This window comes from Acinonyx jubatus, chromosome D2, assembly GCF_027475565.1.
Source record: "Acinonyx jubatus isolate Ajub_Pintada_27869175 chromosome D2, VMU_Ajub_asm_v1.0, whole genome shotgun sequence".
In the NCBI taxonomy this organism is placed as follows: domain Eukaryota; kingdom Metazoa; phylum Chordata; class Mammalia; order Carnivora; family Felidae; genus Acinonyx; species Acinonyx jubatus.
In genome coordinates, this window is record NC_069393.1 from 74,392,390 (window position 1) to 74,419,563 (window position 27,174).

General features: G+C 40.5%; 1 protein-coding gene across 4 annotated transcripts in view; it reads left to right on the top strand.

Annotated features, from left to right (window-relative positions):
• The first annotated feature begins 422 nt into the window (after positions 1–422).
• Positions 423–27,174, top strand: part of SEC23IP (SEC23 interacting protein) — a 42,555-nt gene continuing 15,803 nt past the window's right edge. For 2 of the 4 annotated variants that reach the window (XM_027063249.2, XM_053206860.1), the window contains exons 1-13: positions 424–673; positions 3,981–4,513; positions 7,800–8,022; positions 9,211–9,404; positions 11,336–11,425; positions 13,525–13,645; positions 15,164–15,253; positions 16,506–16,647; positions 18,002–18,210; positions 18,789–18,907; positions 19,440–19,592; positions 20,869–20,964; positions 25,591–25,788. In XM_027063249.2, coding sequence (XP_026919050.2) covers positions 511–673; positions 3,981–4,513; positions 7,800–8,022; positions 9,211–9,404; positions 11,336–11,425; positions 13,525–13,645; positions 15,164–15,253; positions 16,506–16,647; positions 18,002–18,210; positions 18,789–18,907; positions 19,440–19,592; positions 20,869–20,964; positions 25,591–25,788 — 2,331 coding nt within the window. In that variant the 5' untranslated portion in view covers positions 424–510. Of the gene's footprint in view, positions 674–3,980; positions 4,514–7,799; positions 8,023–9,210; positions 9,405–11,335; positions 11,426–13,524; positions 13,646–15,163; positions 15,254–16,505; positions 16,648–18,001; positions 18,211–18,788; positions 18,908–19,439; positions 19,593–20,868; positions 20,965–25,590; positions 25,789–27,174 lie in introns of all 4 variants that reach the window. The other 2 variants (XM_053206861.1, XM_053206862.1) reach the window with 2 other exon arrangements.

Consider the following 27,174-nt stretch of genomic DNA (forward strand, 5'->3'; position numbering starts at 1 on the left):
AGACATGTGGGCGGGTTGGATGTGAGTGCTAGCGTGGGTGAGTTGGGATCAGCTTTGGCTACAAATGGCTCAACACCTCTTCTTCCCTCCCAATGGGGACAGCGCTCTGCTGACTGCTCCCGCAGGTTCCCGCTGTTCCTCCAAAATCTTGCCAGTTAAACTCTCCTGTCGATACTTTTAGGCCGCCCAGCGCGCCCCCCGCAATCCGTGACCCTCTGCGTCAACTCGATTCAGAAACAGCAGTACTGCCACTCCCACGCTCCAGTCCCAGCCTCCGCCGCGGCCGCGCCGGGGAGTGTCACGTGCCAGGACACGGGCGTGAAGCCAGCGCCGCCATGTTGGTTTCTGGCGGCGCTTTCCAGGGGAAGCGCAAGGCCGCTGGCGAGCCGACCCGAGTTCCGGGCCTTGTGCGCAAGTGCGGAAGTGTGCTGGCCCCGAGTGTGACCGGTTTCCGGCCGGTGGTGCCGCACCGGCTGCCAGGAGACGTGTAAGGGACGGTGGGCCGCAGCCATGGCCGAGAGGAAACTTAACGGTAGCGGCGGCGCCGCCTCTACCTCCTCATCGGGCACTAACTTACTCTTCTCCTCCTCGGCCACGGAATTCAGCTTCAACGTGCCCTTCATCCCAGTCACCCAAGCCGCCGCTGCCTCGGCCTCCTTGCTCCTGCCTGGAGGTAGTGGGGGCGGGGGGGTGTCCGGTGGGAAGAGTGTGTGCAGGGAGGCGGGCGGAGGGCGTGGGGTGACGAGGGTCGGAAAGGAGGTATTCCTTGCGCCTCGATGCGACTCTGTGGGTGGCTTGCCAGGGCCATCCGTGGCCAGGTTTGAGTGGCCCGGGGACTTTGAAATATTGGAAGTAGCGGGCCAGATCGTGAGACTTGCTTTTCGTCGAGGAATCCTCTGATCCGAGGGCTGGACGCTCCACGCTGGCACTGGCATTACACAGATTTTTGTCGAACACATGCTAGTGTGCCAGGTGCTGGCAGGGAATGCAAAGACAATAGTGCTTCTCAACTAGGATACAGTAGATCTCCTAGGATAGACCTGTAATACTTGCAAAGTAGAGGTACACGATGCAGTATTCATCTTTCAAGACAGTGCATCATCACATTGTCTAAGAAGCCATTTCCTGTTCTCCTTGGCCCCCACTCCTACGTGCACCCTAGCTCTTTCATTTCCTTATTATTGTTTAGGGGTGTTGCTTTTTAATGATTGTGTGGCATTACCCAGACCACAGTATCTAGGGGCACAGACTGCGTTCCAGCCCTGGCTGTGCCAGGAACTTGCTGTATGACCTTAGGCATGTTACTTTACTTCTCTGTGCTTCACTTTCCATGTCCGTACAGCCTCATAAAACTGTAATGAGAAGTGGATTGATTTTTGTAAGGTGCTGAGTGCAGTGCCTGGCACATAGTGTTATCTACATGTTTGTGAAATAAACATATCTGCCTCTCTAGTTGGACTGTGGGCTTCTTGAAGTTTGCAGCTGTTGCTAGAGTGTGTGCAGAGGAGTGGCGTGAGTAGTCAGTGGGGACTAGATCACGAAGCGCCTCATATGCCGTACTGAGGAGTTTGTAGTTCATCCTGTAGGGTGTGGGGGAGCCTTCGAAGGATCTTAAGGTAACAAGGCAGTGAAACTGGAGGTGTGTTTCAGAAAGACTGGAGTTTTCTGAGATTGCACCAGAGTAAAGCTGACTGTAGCAAGAGCGGTCAGTCTGGGGGCCGCTGGAGTCAGGCACGAGTGGATGGCACTCTAGCCCTACCCAGCCACATTGGGTATGAAGAGCAGGGAAGAGAGGGGAGAGATTTTTTAGACTATAAATTGTTGGGCCTCAGTGACTCCCTGGAGGCCATACTGTCAGCTTTATCAGCCCAGAGGCTCCTTCTCTTCCTTCAGTTTTAGCCAGAAGACCTGGCTCCCTAACTGGCGCGTAATGGATACTGTATACATGTTTCTTGAATGAGTGTCTGAATGGTTAAATGAAGGGATTGAGAAACGAAGCGGGGGAGGAGTCTAAGAGATGATGTTTTGGTTTGAGTGTCTGGATGGATGTTGGTGAACACCTGTTGAGATAGTGCGGTGTGATAAAAGGAGCGCATGAAGGAGGACAGTTAAGGTGGTAAGTTCTTTTTCAGGCTTAGTAGGTTTGAGGTGTATGTGGCTGAGTCTGCCAAAAGTGTCGAGGAAGCAGTTGGTTGATAGGTTCTGGAGCACAGGAGAACGCTCCTGGTTTGAGACAAATTTGGGAGTGTCAAAAGTGTACAAGTGCTCATTAAGGTTGTAGGTTTCGATGCCGAATGTGTCCACATGTAATTAGAAAGTGCCACTGAGGTGAGCTGGCAGCATGCGGAGATCAGTATTTCATTTGCAGTTGATGCTAATCAGAAAAAAGTCTCTTGGATCAGGTTGATCCCAGGTTGTCTTAAAGGATGAAAGATACCACAGGGGTTTGTTTGTTTGTTTCCATTCCATGTTTTTAGTTGTTGAGAGGTGAACTGAGAAATGTAAGACAAGTGAGGTCCAGGCAGCTGAAAAGAGAGAGAGGGAACTGGAGATGTATCTCCAAAGGAGAATAAAGCCATCAGACAAAGGGCTTTGTGAAGGAGGTGAGAATTTATTTTTGGTTACAAAGAAACAATGGAGAGGAGTATTTTGAGTAGTGGAGTATCCCAGTTAAATTGATGCGTGAGAAATACAGTGGGAGCAGCCTAGAAACTCAAGCCAGAATCTCTGTGAGCCAGTGAAAGAAGGCCTCTCAGGGGGCAAGGATCACAGTGTGCCTGTGTGCTGAGTGTGGGTCTTCTTTTGGGCTCCATGCCTCCAGCAGTAGGAGATAAGAGGGAATGAGCCGGGGGAAGGAAAAGATTAGGAAGAAAGTTTCTTAAAAAAAATTTTTTTTTTAATCTTTATTTATTTTTGAGAGAGAGACAGAGTGTGAGCAGGGGAGGAGCAGAGAGAGAGGGAGACACAGAATCCAAAGCAGGCTCCAGGCCCTGAGCTGTCAGCACAGAGCCCCATGCAGGGCTCGAACCCACGAACCGTGACATCATGACCTGAGCTGAAGTCGGACGCTCAACTGACTGAGCCACCCAGGCGCCCCTAGGAAGAAAGTTTCTACAAGCTAAGAGCTTATAAAAGTTTGGTAAAAAGAGTGGGCTGGACTTTTGAGACCATGTAGAGGGAGAATACTTTTATTTTACAACTTGGTTGCAGAAGAGAAGGTAGTTTGGGGTTGTAATCCCTGTGGTGAAGATCAGTTTGGGCAAAGGGAAGTGAAGAGAACTGAACTTTGGTTAGAAAATGGCTTTTTAGTGATTTGGCATTCTCTAATGGCTAGTTCTCTGGTCGCAATAGTGTGATTTTAGGGATGGCAATTGATGGTTGACCTACTTTGCCTTGGGAATACAAATACCACGTGTTCATTTGTACAATGAATGCTTTGTAGGTAAGAGTCCCGACACACCCCTTCTTGTCAACAGAGTTCATGTCTGTACTTAAGTTTCTTATTACTGTAGAAATAAAACTGCGTGTATTTGGTAGCAGAAAATATTTGAATTATTTTTTAACCAGGAGGAAATTCAAAATAAGATGTAAAAATAGTAGGTATAGATTTTGTTTCTGTTTTCAAAAACTCCTATATACAGATATGTGTAATTTATATATATTTACAATAAATGCTTGACTATTCATTTAAAAAATATAAAAGGTTATGTACCAAAACATTAACGTGTTAACAGTGATTGTCTTCGGGAGGTGGGCTTATGAATGAATTCTGATTTTTCCCTCCTTTTGTTGTTTCGTATTCTTATTTTCTAGTTTTTCATCTCAAAGAAAAAAAGAACAAGGTTTTCTTTCTTTCTTTCTTTTTTGTAATGCAGAAATAGAAAAAAGAACACGTGCAATTGCTCGATCTGCCTTATAGGATCGTAGCTACAGAAAAATAGAATATCCTTTAAATCTTTTGCTCTCCTGTTCCTTTTCAGAAGATTCCACCGACGTTGGGGAGGAAGACAGCTTCCTCGGTCAGACTTCTGCTCACACGTCTACCCCACAGACCTTTAGTTACTTCTCTCAGGTATCAAGCAGTAGTGATCCTTTTGGGAATATTGGACAGTCGCCGTTAACAACTGTGGCAGCATCGGCTGGACACTCAGCATACTCCAAGTCCCCAGCTGCTCTCCCTTTTACAACTGGATCCCAAGATGCGTCGAATGCGTGCTCACCAGCCATTTCGAAGGCTCAGTATGGTGCTCCACCTTCTGCACAGATGGGAATGAATACTTACCTGCCTTCTCAGCCAAGTAGTCTCCCTCCTTCCAATTTTGGGAGCCCACCGCAAGGAACGCCCCAACAAGGACACAATCCATATCGTCACACCCCTGTAAGCAGCAGGGCTAATCCTTATATTGCACCCCCACAGCTGCAACAGTGCCAAACACCAGGCCATCCCCCCCATCCTCCACCCGCTGGACCCCCGGTTCAGATGTACCAGATGCCTGTAGGATCTTTGCCACCGGTACGGAGATGTGTTTTTATATCTTAGCTATTCACTCTGATTTATTTTATTATGTTTTTTATTTTATTTTTTATTAAAAGCAATTTTTTTTTAACGTTTATTCCTTTTTGAGAGAACAGAGACAGAATGCGAGCAGGGGAGGGGCAGAGAGAGAGGGAGATACAGGATACAAAGGAAGCTCCAGGTTCTGAGCTATCAGCCCAGAGCCTGATGCGGAGCTCGAACCCAGGAACTGTGAGATTATGACCTAAGCCAAAGTTGGATGCTCAACCAACTGAGCCACCCAGGCGCCCCTCCCTCACTCTGATTTTTTATCTCTCTCTCATCTTAGCCTATGTTTTTAAAAAGCGAGCTTCTATTTTTATTTTTTCATTCTTTTTTTTTTTTTTTTTAAGTTATTTATTTTCAGAATGTGAGAGCGGGCGTGTGCGGGGAGGAGTCGGGGAGGAGCAGAGAGAGAGGGTGACAGAGAATCCCAAGCAAGCTCCACACTGTTAGCGCAGAGCCCGACCTGGGGCTCGATCCCACCAACCACGAGATCATGACTTGAGCCAAAATCAAGAATTGGACGCTCAGCCCCCTGAGCCACCCAGGTGTCCCAACACTGGGCGTTTAATAGTCAATGTGATGATAAACTGTTCTCAGAGGTGATTCTTTGTAAGCTATGTGTTTTGAAGTAAACATTCTTTTAAAGGAATCATAAAGGGGCACCTGGGTGGCTCATTTGGTTGAGAGTCAGACTTTGGCTCAGGTCTTGATTTCACGGTTCGTGAGTTCAAGCCCCACATTGGGCTCCCCGCTGTCAGTGCAGAGTCCACTTTGGATCTTTTGTCCCCCTTCTCTTTCTGCCGTGGGTCCCCACTGCCACTCTGTCTCAAAAAAATACATAAACATTAAAAAAAAATTTAAAGGAAGCTCATTAAATGGTTCATATATTATTGATTTATGAAAGTAGTACCTGATTTTAATGAGTTAACTACATGTCAATATTTCCAGATTTTAGAGTAAGATACCAATAATAAATGTTATCTGGGGATATGTCAGAGTTGAAGCATTTATTAACAGACTGCCATTTTCTCAGTTTTTAATTATCCTACTCAATCAAAACATTCAATTACAGGGACTAAAATTTATTACTTCTATAATTTCTTTACTTTATGAAGTTTGGGTCTAGACAGTCAAACTCTATCTCAGGAGGGTGATGGGGCAACATTTGCATTGGGTAAATTCTATGAAATTCCCTTATGCTTTTTCCCCAGCTGATTGTTGAACTGACTTCCACAGGGAAATCAACTGAATCAAAAAAAGGGAAATGATTCAAAGGAAGAATTAACCCAAGTGTGGCAGGGATAGCGGTATTATAATCAGAAAATAACCTAACTTCTCTCTTGGGAATAGAGAATGGGCTCAGTTTTATTGTTTAATTTAAATCCTATCAATACACAAACTTGATAATGTTGGATTTCAGCATATTGGAAGGTAAGCGCATCACAGCATGTGGGATAGTTAACATATTAGTTTGCTGATTAAATTTTTGAAAAGGTTTCTAATTAAGAAATTTAAAAATGATAATTGCAGACTTGAAAGTTACAAAAATAAAGATAGCACAAACAGTAACTCAGTGCCCTTAATGCATGTTTACCTGTCATTAACGTTTTATCCCATTTGTTCTTTTACTTGTGCACAGGCACACACTCACACATTTGGACATCCTCTCTCTCCCCTTGTCACTATGTGTGTGTGCAAGTTGTTTGGGAAATGGTCCGTTGAATGCATTATGACTCTTTACTCCTAACTATTTTAGTGCAAATTTCTAAGAATAAGGATGTCCTTTTACATAACCACAGTACAGTTATCACCTCCGTAATTTTAACATTGATACAACATTCCAAAATGATTTTAATTAAAACATTTAAAAATAATTGTTCTCTAATTAAAAAAATTGTTTTTTTTAATTTTAATTTTCGTACTGTTTATTTTTGAGAGAGACAAGTGGGGGAGGGGCAGAGAGAGAGGGAGACGCAGAATCCAAAGCAGGCTCTAGGCTCTGAGCTGTCAGCACAGAGCCCCATGTGGGGTTCAAACTCATGAACTGTGAGATCATGACCTGAGCTGAAGTCAGACATTTAACCGACTGAGCCACCCAGGTGCCACATCATGTTTAAATTTTTTTTAAGTTTATTTTTTGACAAAGAGGGAGAGAGAACTTGCATAAGCAGGGGATGGCCAGAGAGAGAGGGGGAGAGGGAGAATCCCAGTGTGGAGCCTCATGCAGGGCTCAAACCCACAAATCGTGAGATCATGATCTGAGCCGAAATCCGGAGTCAGATGCTTAACTGACTGAGCCACCCAGGCATCCCTGATTCTGATTTTAAAAGTATTTCCAGTGCAGAAAATTTGAAAAATGCAGAATAGTCAAATGATTAAAAATTGCATCTGGATAACCCTTCTTCTCATTTTTTTTATGTTTTATCTTTTTTTGTAGACAAACATTGTATGTGATTTCTGTGAACGTTTTTTAGATGTTAAGATTGTTTTCTAAAACGTTAAAAAAAATTTTTTTTAACATTTATTTATTATTGAGAGAGAGAGAGAGAGAGACAGAGCATGAGCAGGGGAGGGGCAGAGAGAGGAGGAGACACAGAATCCAAAGCAGGCTCCAGGCTCTGAGCTGTCAGCACAGAACCCGACGTGGGGCTTGAACTCACAAACTGCGAGATGATGACCTGAGTTGAAGTAGGATGCTTAACCGACTGAGCCACCCAGGTGCCCCTTTTCTAAAACATTTTTAATGGCTCTAGAGAATTCCACCCTTTAAGTCACAGATAATGTATTTAATCAGGTCTCTGTTAGACATTTAGATTGTGTCCAGTGATTTTCTGTTATAAGTGACCGTTTAGTATATGTCTTTGTAGGTAAATTTTTGTTTCTGTATTACGTCTTTAAGATGAGTTCTTAGAAATAGAATGGTCAGGTCAAGGAATATGCAAGTTATAGAGATTAAATAAATCACAGGAGACATACTGCTAGATTGATTTCTGTAAAGGTGCCAGTTTACTTCACCATCAGTTTGAGAAAGCCCAGTCTGCTTTGAGACTGATGTTGGATTTTGTTGATTTTTGTTGTTGTTAAGAAACATTGTTTTAGGGCCCAATTATTAAACTAAATGGTTGTCCAGAGATATATGTAGGATAATCATTATGAATGTTACTTTGGGTCTGAGGCATATATGGAATTGTTGTTTTTTGGACAAACATCATAGTCCTGTCTTTCTGGTGTGTTCCAGATTCCTCCTTCAGTGCCATCGGGGTTGACCCCTCCAACACAACAGCAGGCTCTTGCTAGACCCACAGGTCCTTCTGTGCAAACGCCCCCTCCTTTTCTACTTCAAAATCAATATGAACCTGTTCAACCCCACTGGTTTTACTGCAAGGAGGTAGAATACAAACAATTGTGGATGCCTTTCAGTGTGTTTGACTCTTTGAATCTTGAAGAAATCTATAATTCAGGTAAGGACAGATCATGCATCATTTTTATCTCATTTTAGGAAGAGAAGAAACAGTATTTATCCATGGCTCATATTTTGTGAATGTCAAATTCCTTAATCCTTGTAGACTCCACCAGACTCTGTATCTTAAGATAGTGATAGTAATAGAAGGCCTGAATTATTTAAGCAAGGTTTTTAAAATGTTTTAGTAATTTTCTTCTTTGTTTAAAGATGTTCTAAGTTAGAGACTTAAAGTAGTTCATATAATGTAGGTGTCAATTTTCCTATTTCTGTCATTCTTTTGTAGTTACGGACATTTATAAAACATCTTCTTTAGAACTCTCGTTCCTGAAGATGCTTTGAAAAGTGTTCTGTAGTCAGGCAGTTTTGAAAGTGACTTAACTTCATTCACCTCTTAAGATAGTGCAATGCAGTGTGTTAAGGCTCTGAGAAGTCCTGGAGTATAGAATTATGTGTTTTTGTTCATGCTGATGATATTTCATCATGAGACTTAAAAATCCCTCAATACCTTCTGGAAGCATACCTCATGGAGACTTGCTGCTTGGATTAAAAAAAGAAAATCCAGTTATTTGAATTATTATCTTATTTATTTATGTATTTATTTTTCATTTGAATTATTTTACGGTCCTACTTCACAACTCTGCTCCGGCTATTTTTTCTTCACTTAGGAAGAGTCATAATTTTTTTTTTTTTTCAATATATGAAATTTATTGTCAAATTTGTTTCCAAGAAGAGTCATAATTTTGAGTAGCACAAATTAATGTTAAACTTCAATTTTTATTTATTTACTTATTTTTAATTTTTTTTTTTTTTAAGGTTTATTTACTTTTGAGACAGAGAGAGAGGATGAACGGGGGAGGGTCAGAGAGAGAGAGAGGGAGACACAGAATCTGAAACAGGCTCCAGGCTCTGAGCTGTCACAGAGCCCGACGCGGGGCTCGAACTCACGAGCCATGAGATCATGACCTGAGCCGAAGTCGGACGCTTAACTGACTGAGCCACCCACGCGCCCCAAACTTCAATTTTTAAACACGAATGAACTTAGTTCTGTGTCATTAAGGGTCAACTAGCCACCATATTCATTATTTATTACTTTTATTTTTTAAAGTTTATTTATTTTTTTTCATTACTTATCATTTTTCAACCTGCCTTGTAACTGTCGGGTTAAAACGTGAACTTTGTGCTCCAGTCCAGCCGGACCCTGAGAGTGTGGTTCTAGGCACAGATGGAGGGCGCTATGACGTTTATCTCTATGATCGACTGAGGAAGGCTGTGTACTGGGAAGAGGAGCCGGCGGAAGTCAGACGCTGTACTTGGTTTTACAAAGGGGACACAGACAGCAGATTTATTCCCTATACAGAGGAGTTCAGTGAAAAACTAGAGGTACGTGGGCTTCATTCTTTTATGCTTTCCTTCGAAACCGTAGGTCCTGTATACATTGGAGCCTCACGTGACACCACTCACAATGAAGCAGGCTTTTTAAGAGCCTGTTTTGATGCTGTTCACAGAGGAGATTGCTTTTTCAGTGGTGCCTTTGTTCAGATGAGGTGCTAATCATGGCCTCAGTAGCTGAAGGTAGACTGTTTTATAGGGGCGTATCACAGATCTAGAAACTAGGTACTTGTATCAAACATTCAAACCAACTTAGTCTGCTGGGATCTGTTGTTCAAAGCACGTGCCAAGCATATGGATTCTTCTCTGATCACTGTTCAGTAAAAGACTTGAGCTTAACTTCTGATTTTTGAAAATAGAAAACGGAATAGAAACAAATGTTTTAAGACTTAGCCATTCTAAAACTGGTGGTTAATGTTGTTTCACATAATTGCATTCGTTTCTTATGATAATTCTACTTAATGGTTGAATTAATAAGTGAATTCAATTTACGTACATTGGAAATGAGATACAGAACACTTTAGTTGCTATTTTTTTTTTAATTTTTATTTATTTTGAGAGAGAGTGGGTATGTGCGAGCACGTGTGAGCAAGGTATGAGCAGAGAGAGAGAGAGAGAGAGAGAGAGAGAGAATCCCAAGCATGCTCAGGGCTGTCAGCATAGAACCCGACACGTGGCTCGATCCAACCAACCATGAGATTGTGACCTGAACTGAAATCAAGAGTTGGACGTTTAACTGCCTGAGCCACCCAGGCGCTCCTACTTACTATTTTTTAATGTAGTAGTTATTAAAACTGAGATAACTGGCACTAACAGAAAACATTAAAACAACACTGTGTTAACGTTGAAAGGGGCCCCTAAAATGTTAATCTTCCCTAGAAAGAAAATTGTTCAACAGTCCAGTCTTTGGAGTCAGAAATTTGAGAGTGGGAGTGAACTGCGGTTCTGCCCGTGCTCCTTTACGCCTGCGATCTCGTGCAGCTGTGAACTTAAAATGTCTACTGAGGGGTTGAATTGTGTCCTCCTTTGCACCCCACAAAAGATATGTTGAAGCCCTAACCTGTAGCACCTCAGAATGTGATCTTGCCTGGAAATAGGATGCTTGCAGGTATAGTTAGTGAAGATGAGATCATTCTGGAAAAGGTTGGGCCCCTAATCCAATATGACTTGACATCATACCAAGTAAAAATAGAGAATTGGAGTGTTGCATCTTTAAAGCAAAAACACTAAAGATTGCTGGCAAAGCACCAGAAGCTAGGAAGAGGCAAGGAAGGAGTAAGGAGTCTTCTATAGGTTTCAGAGGGATACGGCCCTGGCTGACACTTGACTTCAGACTTCTAGTCTCTGGAACTGTGAAACAGTACATTTTTTTTTTTTTTTTATGTTTTTGTTTTTTTAAATTTTTAAAATGTTTATTTATTTTTGAGAGGGAAAGAGACAGAGTGCAAGTGGAGGAGGGGCAGCGAGCAAGGGAGACAGAGAATCCGAAGCAGGCTCCCGGCTTTGAGCTATCAGCACAGAGCCTGATGCGGGGCTCGAATCCACGAACCGTGAGATCATGACCTGAGCTGAACTTGGAGGATTAACTGACTGAGCCACCCAGGCACTCCGAGACAGTACATTTCTATTGTTTTAAGCCATTCATTTTGTGGTACTTTGTTATAGTAGCTCTAGGAAACTAATAGACTGGGTAAACCTTTGTTCTCTCCTGTATGTACTGAGGATAATCTTATTTAGGAGTGATTGAGAGTAATTAATTAAATAAGATAATGTACGTAAAATGACAGACAAGGATGATAAATAGTACATGAGAACTGCTGTTACGTTATTTTTATCATCATCATAGGTCTACTTTTCTTCCACACTTTTTGTCACCATGGCATAGATTTGTCTTATTGGCTTATATGTTTCTGTTATTTTAGGCTGAATATAAAAAAGCAGTAACCACCAATCAGTGGCACCGTAGATTAGAGTTCCCAAGCGGAGAGACCATCGTTATGCACAATCCAAAGGTAATGTTAATGTTTAAGATATTAAAGTGTTAAGGGAAAAAAAAAGATATTAAAGTGTAAGGTTCCTTTCAGTAAAGATTTTGTTGAATGTGGTTGATAAATACTCCTTTTTTTATATTAAATATAATTTATTGTCATATTGGCTTCCATACAACACCCAGTGCTCATCCCAACAGGTGACCTCCTCAATGCCCATCACCCACTTTCCCCTCTCCCCCGCCTCCCATCAACCCTCAGTTTGTTCTCAGTATTTAAGAGTCTCTTATGATTTGCCTCCCTCCCTCTCTGTAACTTTTTTTTTCCCCTTCCCCTCCCCCATGGTCTTCTGTTAAGTTTCTCAGGATGCACATACGAGTGAAAACATATGGTATCTGTCTTTCTCTGCCTGACTTATTTCAGTTAGTGAATACCCTCCAGTTCCATCCACATTGCTGCAGATGGCCAGATTTCATTCTTATTGCCAGGGAGTATTCCATTGTATATATAAACCGCATCTTCTTTATCCATTCATCAGTTGATGGACGTTTAGGCTCTTTCCATAATTTGGCTCTTGTTGAAAGTGCTGCTATAAACATTGGGGTACAAGTGCCCTATGTATCAGCACTCCTGTATCCCTTGGGTAAATTCCTAGCAGTGCTATTGCTGGGTCATAGGGTAGGTCTATTTTTCATTTTTTGAGGAACCTCCACACTGTTTTCCAGAGTGGCTGCATCAGCCACCAACAGGACAAGAGGGTTCCCGTTTCTCCACATCCTCTCCAGCATCAATAATTTCCTGATTTGTTCATTTTAGCCACTCTGACCGGTGTGAGGTGGTATCTCAGTGTGGCTTTGATTTGTAGTTAAATGCTCATTTTTGTTAACTTCTGTAGGGATCTGGTTGTAACAAGCACATGGCTTTTAAAAGCTTACTTATTCACATTGATCGTAAAAACAAAAATGAAATTTGAATTTTTCTCATGAGGCTGTTGATGTCTGTGTGTCTGCTAAAGCTTAGTGTGCATCACAGTTTACCCACCCTCCAGTTGATGATGTTTCATTTCACCTTTTAAAAATACGTTCTTCCTATTTTTGTTCATATTGTCTCCATGAATTTATTTTTTTTTTAAGATCTCGATTAGTGGTGGTCTTTCATTTACCACACTTAGTCTCTCTGAGTTCCAGGTTCCTCACCTGTGATAAGATTTACTTCAATCTTCCCAGGGTCAGGATCATATTTTAAATAAAACGAAGTAATTTCTACAAAAACATCCAGCATAGTACTTGGCATACCATAGTTTCTCAGAACATAGGCTATTTATTTATTTATTTATTTTAGAAAAGCATAAAAGAAAACAAAAGTAATTTTAATCTCATCACTTCTGTAGTTCTTATTGATACTGAAATAAATAAAAATAAAAACATTCATTTGCCAACAAAATTGAAACAATATAAAAAGGTATCAAATCAAGAATAAAAGCCTCTTACTCTGCATTTCCTTTTTCTCCTCCTGTTAGTAAGTACTCTTAACCTTTTGTTTTTCATTTGTTTTTGATGCAAACACAAACATTTTGCATACCATCTTGCATCCTTTTTTTTTTTTTTTGAAGAAAATGTTCTGTGTGACATAGGACTAAGTTCAAAACAGTTGGTTTAACAGAATATGTGTTTTCCTAAAAAGTGGTGGGTATATCAGTTTTTGGCATTGAAATTGAACTTTGTAAATTAATTGAGAATCTTGCTATTTAAAGGATTATGCCTTAAATATTTTTGTTAGGCAAAGATTCTTCTCTTCTAGGTAACTTTTCCTTAATTTCTTACGCATAACCCTGGATTATTACGTTACATTTTTAAAATCAAGGTATACTACTTCTGATTTAGTTGTAGTATTTTCCAGTATACGCATTGGAGGTAATGGTATTGATTTGCCTAGTTTTAATGGTTAATGAACTCTAGCAGGACTGTTATAAAATTGGTGTTGGGAGAACAATACGAGTACTTGATTTATAAATTATTCATACTATGAAGTAGTTTAGTATGTATTGAAATAAATTATTTAGCCTGTAGTGGAAATGCACTTGGTCGTGAGCTCTGTCATAATCCTTCTGTCATGTCTTGAAGGTTATTGTTCAGTTCCAGCCTTCATCAGTGCCAGATGAATGGGGAACCACACAAGATGGACAGACAAGGCCCAGGGTTGTAAAGCGTGGAATTGATGATAACCTTGATGAAATTCCTGATGGTGTGTATAGTTTGCTTAGGGCCAAGGTCTTTTTTCGACTCCTCTATTGTAGCATCATTTTTAGAATGATGAAAAAGGGAGCAATTATTAGGAATACTTGCTGTAACATGCAGAAATCAGCCAGGTTGGCACATATCGTTCTTTTTATCCTATTTTCTCTCTCTTAATTTTTAAGTTGAGAATCCTGTTGAAGATATACAGACCATGTACTGTAAATTCTAAAATACGTATTGTTGTGAAGAAACACTTTGCTGGTTGAAACCAGGCTTTTGGCAATACATTTGGGCTTTTTTTGGTTATGCCTTATCTACCTTGTATTACTCCAGTGCAAGTTTGCAAACTTTTTCTGTTAAGGAGCAAATAGTAAATATTTCAGGCCATATGGACTTGGTCGCATCTACTCAACTCTGCCATTGCAGTGCGAAAGCATCCATAGATAGTATATAAACAAATGAGCATAGCTGTGTTCCAGTAAAGCTTTGTAAAGAACAGGCAGTGAGCAAGATTTGGCCTGTTTGGTCAACCCCTGCTCCAGTGTATATGCTTTGGTTTCTCCTGTTGCACCATTCAGAATGACACATTTCAGGGGCACCTGGGTGGTCGGTTGGTTAAATGTCTGACTTCTGCTCAGGTCATGATCTTGTGGTTGGCGAGTTTGAGCCCTGCATCGGTCTCTCTGCTGTCAGTACAGAGCCCGCTTCAGATCCTGTCCCCCTCTCCCTGCCCCTCCCCTGCTTGTACTGGCACGCGCACGTGCGTTTTCTCTCTCAAAAATAAAATAAACGTTAAAAAATATACACATTTTATTTTGACAATTACGTACTTCGTTTTTGTTTCATTGTCTTATGAAATTATAAAATAAATGTACTCATTGTGAATCTGAACAAAATAACCAGAGTGAAATAGTAAATTTAACTTGTAGATGTTCCTATATGCCAGAGTAAGATAATAGATTTAACTTGATTTTCCTATATATATCTTGAAGATGCTCTTGATACAGGATATGTATTGTATAGGGAAATGGAAGGATTTGGGGAAAATGCTTTATTTTAATTAATTACATTTATTTATTTAAGTAATCTCTATACCCAGTGTGGGGCTTGAAACCACAACCCTAAGATCAAGAGTTGCATGCCCCTCCAGCTGAGCCAGCCAGGCGCCCCACTGGGGGATATATTTTAAAGTTTTATATTGGCATATTGCTTTTCCATGTGGGACTTAGTAGTCTCCTGGGGAATCCTGAAGAAATCACAAAGGTTATGGAGATGCAGTAGGCACAAAACTAATGATTATCACATGCTCATAACTTCTGGGATCGGGGTGACCTTCCTCCACTTCTTGGTCTAGTTACACTGTTACTTACCGAGATGGACCTTGAGCTTTGTTCTTCTCATCTCATAGAGAGTAATAAAGCTTATTAGCATGGAAGGGTCCTACAGTTCTTTGCCCAGTTTGTGGTGACAAAAGGGATAGCTATAATGTTGCATGTATATAGCCATGTATGCATTTCTTTTGTAGGGGAAATGCCTCGGGTTGACCATTTGGTGTTCATGGTGCATGGCATTGGACCTGTGTGTGACTTGCGCTTTAGAAGCATTATTGAATGTGGTAAGTTAGTCATTTTATTTCATGCGATGACTGGAGAACTACCAGAAGAACATTGAAATGTTCATTTTTTTTTTTTCTTGGAACAAGTATCATTTTCTGGTATTATTCAGAGACATTCAAAAGGTGACACCCTTATGTTAAAACAAATAGAAAATACTTGGCAAAATATTTTCTAAGTTAGAGCTGTTCACTCAAAACTAAATGTTCATTAAAAAAAATTTTTTTTTTAAATGTTTGTTTATTTCTGAGACAGAGAGAGACAGAGCATGAGTGGGGGAGGGGCAGAGAGAGAGGGAGACAGAATCGGAAGCAGGCTCCAGGCTCTGAGCTGTCAGTACAGAGCCTGACACGGGGCTCGAACTCACAAGCCGTGAGATCATGACCTGAGCCAAAGTCGGTCGCCCAACCGACTGAGCCACCAGGTGCCCCTAAATGTTCATTTTTAAGATAGTTTCCAGCTGTGTACTACCGGCTGAGGAACTGTAAGGGGAGATTTTTAAATGGTCATTGGGAAATAATTTGTACTTGATTTGCTCTTATGATACGTGTAACTCATAAAATCCTAGACTGTGAAGAATTAGAATAATTAGAATTAGGGAGATCTTTGAAATGATTTAGCCTTTCCTGACAGACACCCTCTGCCTAAGCACGTCTAGCAACTGGGAATACCTATGCTTTGAGCTTTAAATTCAAAGTGAATTAGTTGAAAGAAGTTGTTTAATGGAACAGTGAATCTGCCTGTTTACTTACATTTTTGAAGTTTTGTTTTTATATTTGTATAATAGTTGGTATTTATTCAATACTTGGTTTGTGCCAGGCATTTTGTGTGTGTCATTTTACTTACCTCTCCCAATAAACCCTGGGGGTGTCTGTCCTCTGCACCGGTACGTGCGGCACTGAGGCCGGTAAGCGCAAATTAGCTCTTCTGCTTTCGTGGTCTGTGGGTTCTTGGGCAGGGGTCCAGTGGCAGGTAGTTTGATTCCAGAGTTTGTACCCATGGTGCCATGCTGCCTTCCAGAAGTGGTAGTTAAGCTAATTCATTTACATATTCCTCTAAACTATTGAAAAGTTGAAAAGAGCTTTCTAAAAGTTGGGTTTTTTCTTTATTGGACTGATTTTGTGATTCTTATTTTTTTTTCTTAAGAAGTTTGTTATAAAGCATACTGGCATAGTTAATGGGAATTGCTAACTACCTGTCAAGCTGGGAAAATTTAACCTATTTAATTTGTCTTCCTGAATTTTTTTTTTTAAGTGGATGATTTTCGGGTGGTTTCTCTGAAATTGCTGCAGACACATTTCAAGAAATCTTTAGACGATCGGAAAGTAAGCAGAGTGGAGTTTCTTCCTGTTCATTGGCACAGTTCCTTGGGTGGGGACGCCACAGGTGTTGACAGGTTTGTGGACTTTGATAACTCGTCATTCGGATTAGTCACACTTAGATTCAAGATTTAAACCATAATATAAAATAGTTTGTTGTAGCTTCAACAGATATATTCAACAAATACAGTCCTTTATTTAAATGTTCTAGTTGCCCTGACATATGATTTAAATACTGGCCGTTAATGTTTATATGCTACTTATCTGTGTGTGTTTACATGTGCACATGTGTGTAGGCATATGTGTGTGTTCCTATTATAAATAAGAGACTCTAAGGAATTTTTTTTTTTAATGTTTATGAGAGAGAGAGAGAGAGACCGAGCACAAGGCGGGGGAGGGGCAGAGAGTGAGGGGACATAGAATCCGAAGCAGGCTCCAGGCTCCGAGCTGTCAGCACAGAGCCTGATGTGGGGCTCGAACCCATGAGATGTGAGATCATGACCTGAGCCGAAGTCAGACACCTGACTGACTGAGCCACCCAGGTGCCCTGAGAATCTAAGGAATTTAAGCCAGTTTTAGAATACTATTCTCACCTGTAGTAGTTGAGACAGGGTGCTGTCCTGTATGTTGTAGGACATTTAGGAACATCCTGGCCTCTACCCACTAGACAACAACAGCACGCACCCCCTCCTCTGGCCTCGAACCCATAACAGCCAAAGACATCTCCAGTCGTTGTTAAAGACCAGCAGCACTCTGTAGGCACTACGACAAGTTAGTGTCCCACTCAGTTTTGAATGCTCCCAGTTGAGAAACACAGATTGAGGTAAACATTTCTGCTGGGGCACAGGGCTAATAACATGTCTGGGTTTTAGTGAACATCATAATGTTTCAAGGCACGTAGTTTAATAAAACTAATTCTACAAACGGCATTCTGTGTTATTCCATATGTTATTCCAGGCAGGCCCTATTATGAGGGTGTTTTCTCTCCATGTGGATGTTCATGAACTTGGCTACCTCCATTCTCAAATCAGGAAAGATTTTTCAGTGCATGGAGCTGCTTTCTGATTCTTTGTTATATTCCCTGTTGTCCTTTCCGCTGCAGTTTTTGTCAGGTGTCCTCATTTCCACTTAATTGGAAGAAAAATGGAAGAGTAGCCTTTCATCTTTAAAAATAAAATTTATGTTTTTACGTAGGCGTTCTTTTATGTAATAACTCTTCATGAAGCCCCAAAGTCATAGTATAGCTATAGGCACACATAATTTTTGCTTTATCTTGATTCATTTATAATAACTGTCTACAGAATCAGCCCATAATTAGCCTATGGGATTCCTTTACTCATTGTGTATTTAGAAATCAGGATCTAAACTTTAAAAAATCTATAGGTTTAAGGTGGCTACTGACTGAATATACTTTTTCTTCTCTTTAAACAGGAATATTAAGAAAATCACCTTACCAAGTATTGGTCGGTTTCGTCACTTTACCAATGAAACCTTGCTAGATATTTTATTTTACAATAGCCCCACCTACTGTCAGACGATTGTGGAAAAAGTGAGCATGGAGATCAACCGTCTACATGCACTTTTTATGAGTCGGAATCCAGACTTTAAAGGAGGAGTCTCTGTTGCTGGTCACAGTTTAGGTAAAACTGTCAAATATCCACATTTTAAACATGATTTTTGTTGAGTCCTCACTGCTTTTAGAGAGGGTGACAATGTTAGTGTGAGATTTAGAATTACAGGTTTTAATTTTTTTTTTAATTCTTTTTTTAATGTTTATTTTTGAGAGAGAGACAGAGTGTGAGTGGGGGAGGAACAGAGACAGTGGGAGACACAGAATCTGAAGCAGGCTACAGGCCCTGAGCTGTCCGCACAGAGCCCAATGCGAGGCTCAAACCCACGAACCATTAGATTGTGACCTGAGCTAAAGTCAGATGCTCAATCGATTGAGCCACCCAGGTGCCCCAGGTTTTAAGTTTTATAAAGGGTAGACATGAATGCGATGAGTCTAGTTAGATTCTGCTTTTGCTTTTCAATTACCTAGGAATGCTTTGTATTTTAGTTTATTTTGCTATTTGGTAAAACAATGATATTGATGATCAGATCTTGAATGACATTTAACTTTTGTATGACTTCTGTCTAGGGACTTTGTAAAAAAAAATGATAATTAGTGTTACAAAATTATTAGTACATTATAAAGCAAAATGCAATTTTTTTCTAGGTTCTTTAATATTATTTGACATCCTATCTAATCAAAAAGATTTGAATTTGTCAAAGTCTCCTGGGCCTTTTGCTGTTGCTAATGGAGTTGTGAAGCAGCCACATTTTCAGGAAAAGCAGGTATGGCCTGATTAACATTCAGATTAAGAAGTGAAGCTGAAAAGTTTATTAAAGTCTGAACTTTCCCGGAAAAAAAATTTTTTTAAAGTTTATTTAAGCGATCTCTACACCCAACGTGGGGCTTGAACTCGCAATCCTGAAATCAAGAGTCATATGAGTCTTCTGACTGAGCCACCCAGGTGCTCCTGAAATGTTTTTATAAATCAAATTATCCTGAGGTTTATAAGTATGATAGGATCATGTAGCTTGTTGGAGTTTCTCACTTTTCTTTCTTCTGGATTATAAATTTAAATGTGAAAGAAAGTTTAGGATTTTAAAAAATGTTAAGCAAATTACTGTAGAAAACGGGAGTGAGAATGATTTATTAAATTTATATTCTTTTTCAGAATATTCAAACTTTGGATGATAAACTACCTAAAATGGATTTCTTTGTGGAGCAAAATTGTTTAAGATTTTCTGTAGGTCAGGAGACATTTTGTGGAAGTTTTTCTGAGCTTTGTAATGTTCCCTTGACTTTTTTTTTTTTTTTAAGATGCCTGAAGAGTCAAAGCTGACTTTGGATGAGTCTTGTGACCTTGATGTTGAAAATGAAGAAGTCCTAAGTTTGCAAGAAACTCTGGAAGCACTTAGCCTCTCTGACTATGTTAGCACTTTTGAAAAGGAAAAGATTGACATGGAATCTCTGGTACCGATGATAGTTTCGTTCGTTTCTGTTTGAAATTGTTTTTCCTGTAAGATCAAACATTAAGAATGGTTTGAACATTCTTACGTCATAATACATTTCAGATAAGGCAGAAACTTACATGTTTAAAAAATGGAAGGCAGGAGTTTTGTTTGTTTTTTAGTATAATCTGGGAATGCTTCTAAGTAGGACACAAAACCCAGAAGCCATAAGAGAAAGATTGCATAGCAGGAGATGCCCTAAACAACATCTAACGGCCAGCAATAGATTAAGAAGAATATTTGGAACATCCTTTCTGGGCAAAGAGTTTATTTCCTTATTATTTAAAGCTCCTAACAAAATAGTTCCACAAAGCCCATCAACACAGTAGGAAAATAAGGGAAGAAAAAAAAAAGTGTTTACAGAAGAATTTAAAAAAAAAGTATTATATATATATATATATATATTTTTTTTTTTTAATGTTTATTTTTGAAAGATCATAAGCAGGGGAGGGACAGAGAGAGAGTGGGAGACACAGAATCGGAAGCAGGCTCCAGGCTCTGGGCTGTCAGCACAGAGCCCAATGTGGGGCTTGGGGCTCGAACTGATGAATGGTTAGATCATGATCTGAGCTGAAGTTGGACACGTAACCGACTGAGCCACCCAGGCGCCCCTACACGAGAATTTCTACAAGGGTATTCACTGCAGCACTGTTTATAATAGCAAAACCTCAGAAACACTTTCCATGTCCACCAGTAGGGCACCAGTGCAATAATTAATGGTGCATGCACACAATGGAATACCCTGCAGCTGTGGAATAAATAAGGTAGTGTCAGAAATACTGGTGTGAAGTGATTCCTAAGGTATGTTATGAGAAAAGCGCACAGTTTAGTCCTGTTTGTATAGCAGGCTACACGTACAAGGAAAACCACATAGGTGTTGTATATACAGAAGGTGTCTCTGGAAGGAGAGCAGATTGTCAGCAGTGGCTGCTGAGAGGGGTGGTGAGGACAGGAGGGGAGGAGAGAGACTTCATTGTCTGCTCGACTGTAGCTTTTGAATTTTGTACAACACGCATGTATTTTCAGCCAAAAATAAATAGAATGGTTTAGATGTGGAGGCCCCAGATTTTACAACCTAAATTAATCCATGATTTAAAAACAAATGGACTTTTAAAAAATCGACTGGATCTTAGATTGCTTTCAGTGATATGGGTTCTTGTTATCATTTCCTTATTTCAGTTGCAGCTCATCTGTCATTAGACCAATTAACTAATGTGCTTATCTGTTTCCTTTTAAAGCTTATGTGCACAGTTGATGACCTGAAGGAGATGGGCATACCCCTTGGACCCAGAAAGAAGATAGCTAACTTTGTAAAACAGAAAGCGGTTAAACTGGTAAAGTTGATTTCCGCCCTAAAAATAGAAACCCAAACCCATCTTTGACTAGCTCCTTTGTATTTTGGAAGTTTGTGTTGATACTGGTATGGTTAGGCCAGCGGGTGTGCTCCCTGCCCGAGGGCACAGTCATGTTGACGGAGGCCCAGATTTTGGAGGCAGCCAGAGCTGAATTTCAGTCCTAGTTAGGGTAACTGACCATCCTGATTTTCCTGGAACCTAGAGAATTCCCAGGCCAAAGGACTTGCAGTTTTAAAATTGGTATTTGGGGATTTCCTGGTGCAAACACTGGGTAGGCCCTGGACAGGAAGATGGATTGGTCACCCCAGTTCCCAGTTCAACTACTTATTAGCTACTTACTCATGAGCAATTTGCTTCACTTTTCGGATCCTTTGTTTCCCTCATTTCTAAAATGTGAATGATGCTACCTTCCTTATAGAGCTGCAGTGAGGATGAAGTCATATGTGTCGGCTCTGCCCCCAGTAAATGTTAGCTCATGTTCTCCCTTCTCAGGCCTCACCATCTAAAGAAACAAGAACAGACCACTAAAATCTCGTTAAATTAGTAACAACCAAAAAGCAAAAATTATTAACAATACAAAACAAAGCCACAACTAAAAAGCATGCAGAAAGAAATAGAACAACTGGGAAAAAACTCACTTGTTTAATTTTCACTTATTAATCAAATTAATTTGACAGATTTTCTCAATACTTAGAGATATTAGCACGTAGGGTGGCTACTTTATTTTTATTGTTGTTATCATGGTCTATGTTGATCCATCTTTTGAATTTCTGTGGTTCTTCTATTTGTGTCACATGTTTGGAACTTCACATACGTCACTTTATACGCAATAGGACTATAAAGTCATAGAGCTGATTTGTTACGATTAGCTTGTGTAGGTGAGTTATTCGGCATCTTATGGATATCTTTTGGGTCAGGCACCATGCTCGGTATTTGGGATTTGGAGACGAACAAGGTTATGTGGTCTAGTTAGGGGCAGAGATTTGACCACAAATGATGCATCGGTCCTGGAACAGAGCGTCGTCTGTGCTGTCAGCCAGGGGAGGGGTGGTATTTCTGGCCTGGGGAGAAGGGGCTGGGAATGGGGAGAGAAGACTCCTCCAAATGCTGATGCTTGAGCTTGAAGGAGAGAGAGGATTAGGGGAGATGGCTTTCCAGGAGTGGGCTTGTGTTTTCCTGGGGCTGAAACAGGTGAATTGGGAATACTGTAGGACAAAGGTTCCTGGAGGCGGGAATGGCAGGTGTTGGAGTTTGGATTTTCTTTTATAAGAGAGTGGTTCTCAAGCATGTTTTTATGGCCATGAAAGTCATGGTACTTTTTTTTTTTTAAAGTTTATTTATTGATTTTGAGAGAGAGGGAGAGTGCATATGTATGTGAGCAGGGGGAGGGGCAGAGAGGGAGGGAGAGAGACTCCTAAGCAGGCTCCAAGCTGTCAGTGCAGAGCCCGACATGGGGCTTGATCTCAAAAACCAGGAGATCATGACCTGAGCCAAAATCAAGATTTGGATGTGTAACCAACTGAGCCACCTAGGTGCCATAAAAGTCATGGTGCTTTTAAAGAAATCCCATGAAATACTCTCCTGCTTATTAGTTCTGTCACAAATTATGACTTAGTATGAAATCATCTGTTTAGTCTGAAGTTTAATTTTTATTTTAGACATGTTAAAATTTAAAAATATGTACCATAAACCACATTATAAAATTTCAGCCATGAGCAATGTGTCTGTAATAAATGAGTTTTTAACATTTTGATTCCTTCCTGGTTTTGCCATTAACATTTGCTTTCTTTTGCTATTGGCTAGGGCCTACTGGCTGATATGGAGGGCTAAAGGAAAAAAAATTGGAGGTCAGCTTAAAATTGAAACAATTCTATTATCAGCTTGGTTAAAAAAGTTTTTTTAAATGCTATACCTGGAAGATTGTACTTTTTAACCCCCTTTACCCATTTCTCGTACCCTCCAGCCCTTATCTCTGGCTACACCAAATGGTTCTCAAGTTTTATAAGTTTGTTGATTTTTAGATTCCACACTTAAGTGAGATCATATAGCATTTGTGTTTCTCTTTCTTATTTCACCTGTCATAATGCCCTCAAGGTCCATCCATGTTGAAAGTGGTAAGATTCCTTTCTTTTTTGTTGATAGATAATATTCCTACGTGTATATACACACACACACAGACACACACACACACAGATTTATACACACACCCACCAAAACATTATTCATTCATCCATCAGTGGACACTTAGGTTGCTTTCATATATTGGCTGTTGTGTAAAAAATGCTGTAATGAACATGGGGTTAGAAGATGTCTTTTCGAGACCGTGATTTTGTTTGATTTGGTTATCCCTCTAGATATCATATAGTATATCTACTTTTAATTTTGGTGGGAACCTCCATACTGTTTTCTGTAGTGGCTACGCCAGGTAACATTGCCATGAACAGTGCACAAGCTTTCCCTTTTCTCCACGTTATTTCCAACACTAGTTATCTCTTGCCGTTGTTGACGATAGCCGTTCTAACAGTTGTTAGGTGATGCCTCATTGTGCATTGGATTTGCATTCCCCTGATGATGAGTGATGTGGAATGTTTTCGTGTACCTGTTTGCCATGTGTATGTGTGTCTTCTAGGGGAAAATGTCTATTTAAATCCGCTGCCCATTTTTAAATTGGATTGACTTCATTAAAAAAATTTGTGTGTGTGTGAATTGGGCCATAGTTTCATATAGCCCCCGTAAACCTCTTGCTCCAGTTTCTGAGGGGACACGGTTCTCGAACCCCTGCTGTTGGGCAGTGGGGCAGTGAGGGGCTGTTACACATCTCAGAGCAGTCATTGTGATTATTCAGTGACTCAGTGAGAGATGATGGGGGTGTGTTGGGAAGTGGAAAAGAAGGCTGGCAGAGAGTTCTGTATTCTCTTTTTGCTTAAGAATTAACCAATTAGACTTGATTCCCGATTTCCTGGTGTTTGGAAGCCCTTAATAGACAAGATCGCTTGGCCAGCTGTTTTGTTGAGGCGCCCTTTTAAGCAGAGACTTAGGCAGTCGTGTGCAGCCTGGCGAGCGAGGGCCGCTGAGATGTGGGCTTGTGGTGAACAGGCCAGTCCACCGTGGCAGCTGCTCACGTTCCTCCGACTCTGTCGGGCTGCTGTGTCAGGCTGCGCTCACAAACCAGTGTGCGTGGACTTGATCTTATTACTGCAGAGGCACACCTGTTCCACAGAGGCTCCTAATGCTTTGGTTACTTCCTTACTCATGGAAATACGTGGGTCTTCTGTTCAGCGCAGGAAGTTTTGAGCGTTTTTGCACCTGTGTAATCACCACCTAAGATGGGAGTTAGAGCATTTCTGCCATCAGATAATTCTCTCATGCTTCTTTGTAGTCCACTCCTCCTGCCATATGATTACTACTTTGGTTTCCATCATTGTGGAGTTTTGCTGGCTCTTCAAGTTCACATAAATGGAATCAGCATCATATATTCTTGTATCTGGCTTTTACTCACAGTCATGTTTTTCAGATTCATCCAGTTGTTGCAACATTTGCAGTTCATTCCTTTTTATCTCTGAGTAGTTTTTCCATTGTGTGACTCTAGCTGTAGGGTGCTCGTCCATTCTTCCCAAAATGGTTTTGAGGAAAATTGGTCAGTGGCTCCATGTAGACATGATGGGTGTAAACATGTTGAGTGAAGAAATTTCTCCCCAAATTCATATCTTTGTGGGAAGTATGTATTTTACAATTATATGGTACTTTAATCTGTCTAAAGTTGAGACCATAGAGGAAGAAGTTGGCATTTTTTATTAAAAATCTAAGTTCTATGGAAAAGTAGAGTGAGTGTGTGGATCCTGAGAAACTTAACAGAAACCCATGGGGGAGGGGAAGGAAAAAAAAAAAAAGAGGTTAGAGTGCGAGAGAGCCAAAGCATAAGAGACTCTTAAAAACTGAGAACAAACTGAGGGTTGATGGGGAGTGGAAGGGAGGGGAGGGTAGGTGATGGGCATTGAAGAGGGCATCTTTTGGGATGAGCACTGGGTGTTGTATGGAAACCAATTTGACAATAAATTTCATATATTAAAAAAAAAAAGAAAAGTAGAGTGAATAGTATAATGATAGCCAGTATTTAGATTTAACTGTTGCTGTTTTGCTGTTTTTCTTAGTCTCTTAGTCATTTTTTTCTTAAGCATTTTATTTATTTATGTTTATTTATTTTTGGGAGAGAGAGAGAGAGAGAGAGAAAGTAGGGAAGGGGCAGAGAGAGGGAGACACAGAATCTGAAGTAGGCTTCAGGCTCTGAGCTGTCAGCACAGAGCCGATGTGGGGCTCGAACTCACGAACTGTGAGATCATGACCTGAGCCAAAGTCGGATGCTCAACCAGCTGAGCCACCCAGGCGCCCCTTTTTTCTTAAGAATTTTAAAATAAATTCTAGAAATCCTGGTGTTTCTTCCCTAAATATTTAGTGTGTGTCTCTAAAAAGGACATTTCTCTAATCACCACACTGCCTAAGAAATGACTGAGGATTCCTTACCATCAACATAACGTGTTCCATAGTGATAGCTGATTAACTGAACTTTTCCTCAAGGTTATGTTATGAATTGTTGGTGTTTCACAGGAACAGAAAAAAGCAGCATCAGAGAAGAAGGCAGTGATGGCTGCTTCGACAAAAGGGCAAGAGGAAAGTGCTCAGAAAGCTAAAGAGACGGCTTCTCTCCCCTCAGAATCTAATGAGTCCAAGAGGAAACTTCCAGTTGGTGCTTATGTATCTTCTGTGCATGTTGATTATGAGTCTTTTGAAGTTGGCACTGGACAGGTAAGTTTATATGTTGATTAGGGCTGCAAATTTTATATTGGAATCGTATATCTTTTTTATTTGAGTTGGCTTTAAATTATTTTTTAATTTTTTTTTTTTTTTTAACGTTTTATTTATTTTTGAGATGGGGAGAGACAGAGCATGAACGGGGGAGGGTCAGAGAGAGGGAGACACAGAATCTGAAACAGGCTCCAGGCTCCGAGCTGTCAGCACAGAGCCCGACATGGGGCTCGAACTCACGGACCGCGAGATCATGACCCGAGCTGAAGTCGGCCGCTTAACCGACTGAGCCACCCAGGCGCCCCGAGTTGGCTTTAAATTCTTTAAAAATTCAACATTTATGGGGGGCGATGGAGAAAACTGATTTGCATTCAGTAGGATTGTATGCTTCTTTCATAGAAACGTTCCAAATAAGGGATTGTGTACTGAACGTTACTACTTTTGAAATTGTTTTCATTTCAGTTTTTCCATTATTTTGTAGCAGTACTTTATATTGTATAGTATTAGTCTCTCATAGCCATCAGCAACAGAGTGGCAGTACTTAGAAAGAAAATTATGTTCTGAACACAGTAGACGCCAGTTACCTGCAGTTTTCAGTGACTCAAGGTCGACCGTGACCTGGATGCAAATGATCCTCCTTCTGACATACATGGTCAGAGGGTCAGCAGTAGCCTAACATTACGTCACATGCCTACGTCATTCCCCCCACCTCATCTCATCACGTACACCTTTTATCATCTCACATCATCACAAGAAGAGGCTGAGTGCAGTGCAAGAAGATATTTCAAAAGAGACACACTATGTTCACATAACTTTTATTATAGTATATTGTTGCAATTGTTCCATTTTATTGTCGTTGTTAATGTCTTACTGTACCTAATTTATAAATTAAACTGTCGTAGGTATGTATGTAGGCAGATATGTAGGCAAAGACGTGGTATATAGTGTACCAGATTATCTGAGGTTTCAGGCATCCACTGGGGGTCTTGGAGTGTATCCCCTTGGATGAGGGGAGACTAATATATCCTTAGATTCCTGTGAGAGAAACTTGCTGCATTCACTTGACTTACAGTTTTTAGTATTCACAATTCTTCCCTTGGAGAAAAAAAATTTTTTTTTCCAGAAAATTTCTATAAAAACCAAGGAGTCAGTGGTGCTTCATTTAGTAGTATACTTTACTATACTTGTATCTCAGTGGCTTGGGAGTATTAAAATCTTTATAGACATTGTATTTTTGAGTGTATTTATAGTTGGGTCTCTAAGGTTCCTTATCATAAAGGAATTCATGACTGATTTAAAGAAGGCAGAAAATGGAACAAGGTGTTTATTACAGTCTATTCAAGCTTTTAACCCAATTCACTGATAAAGATTGCATTTTTTAAAATG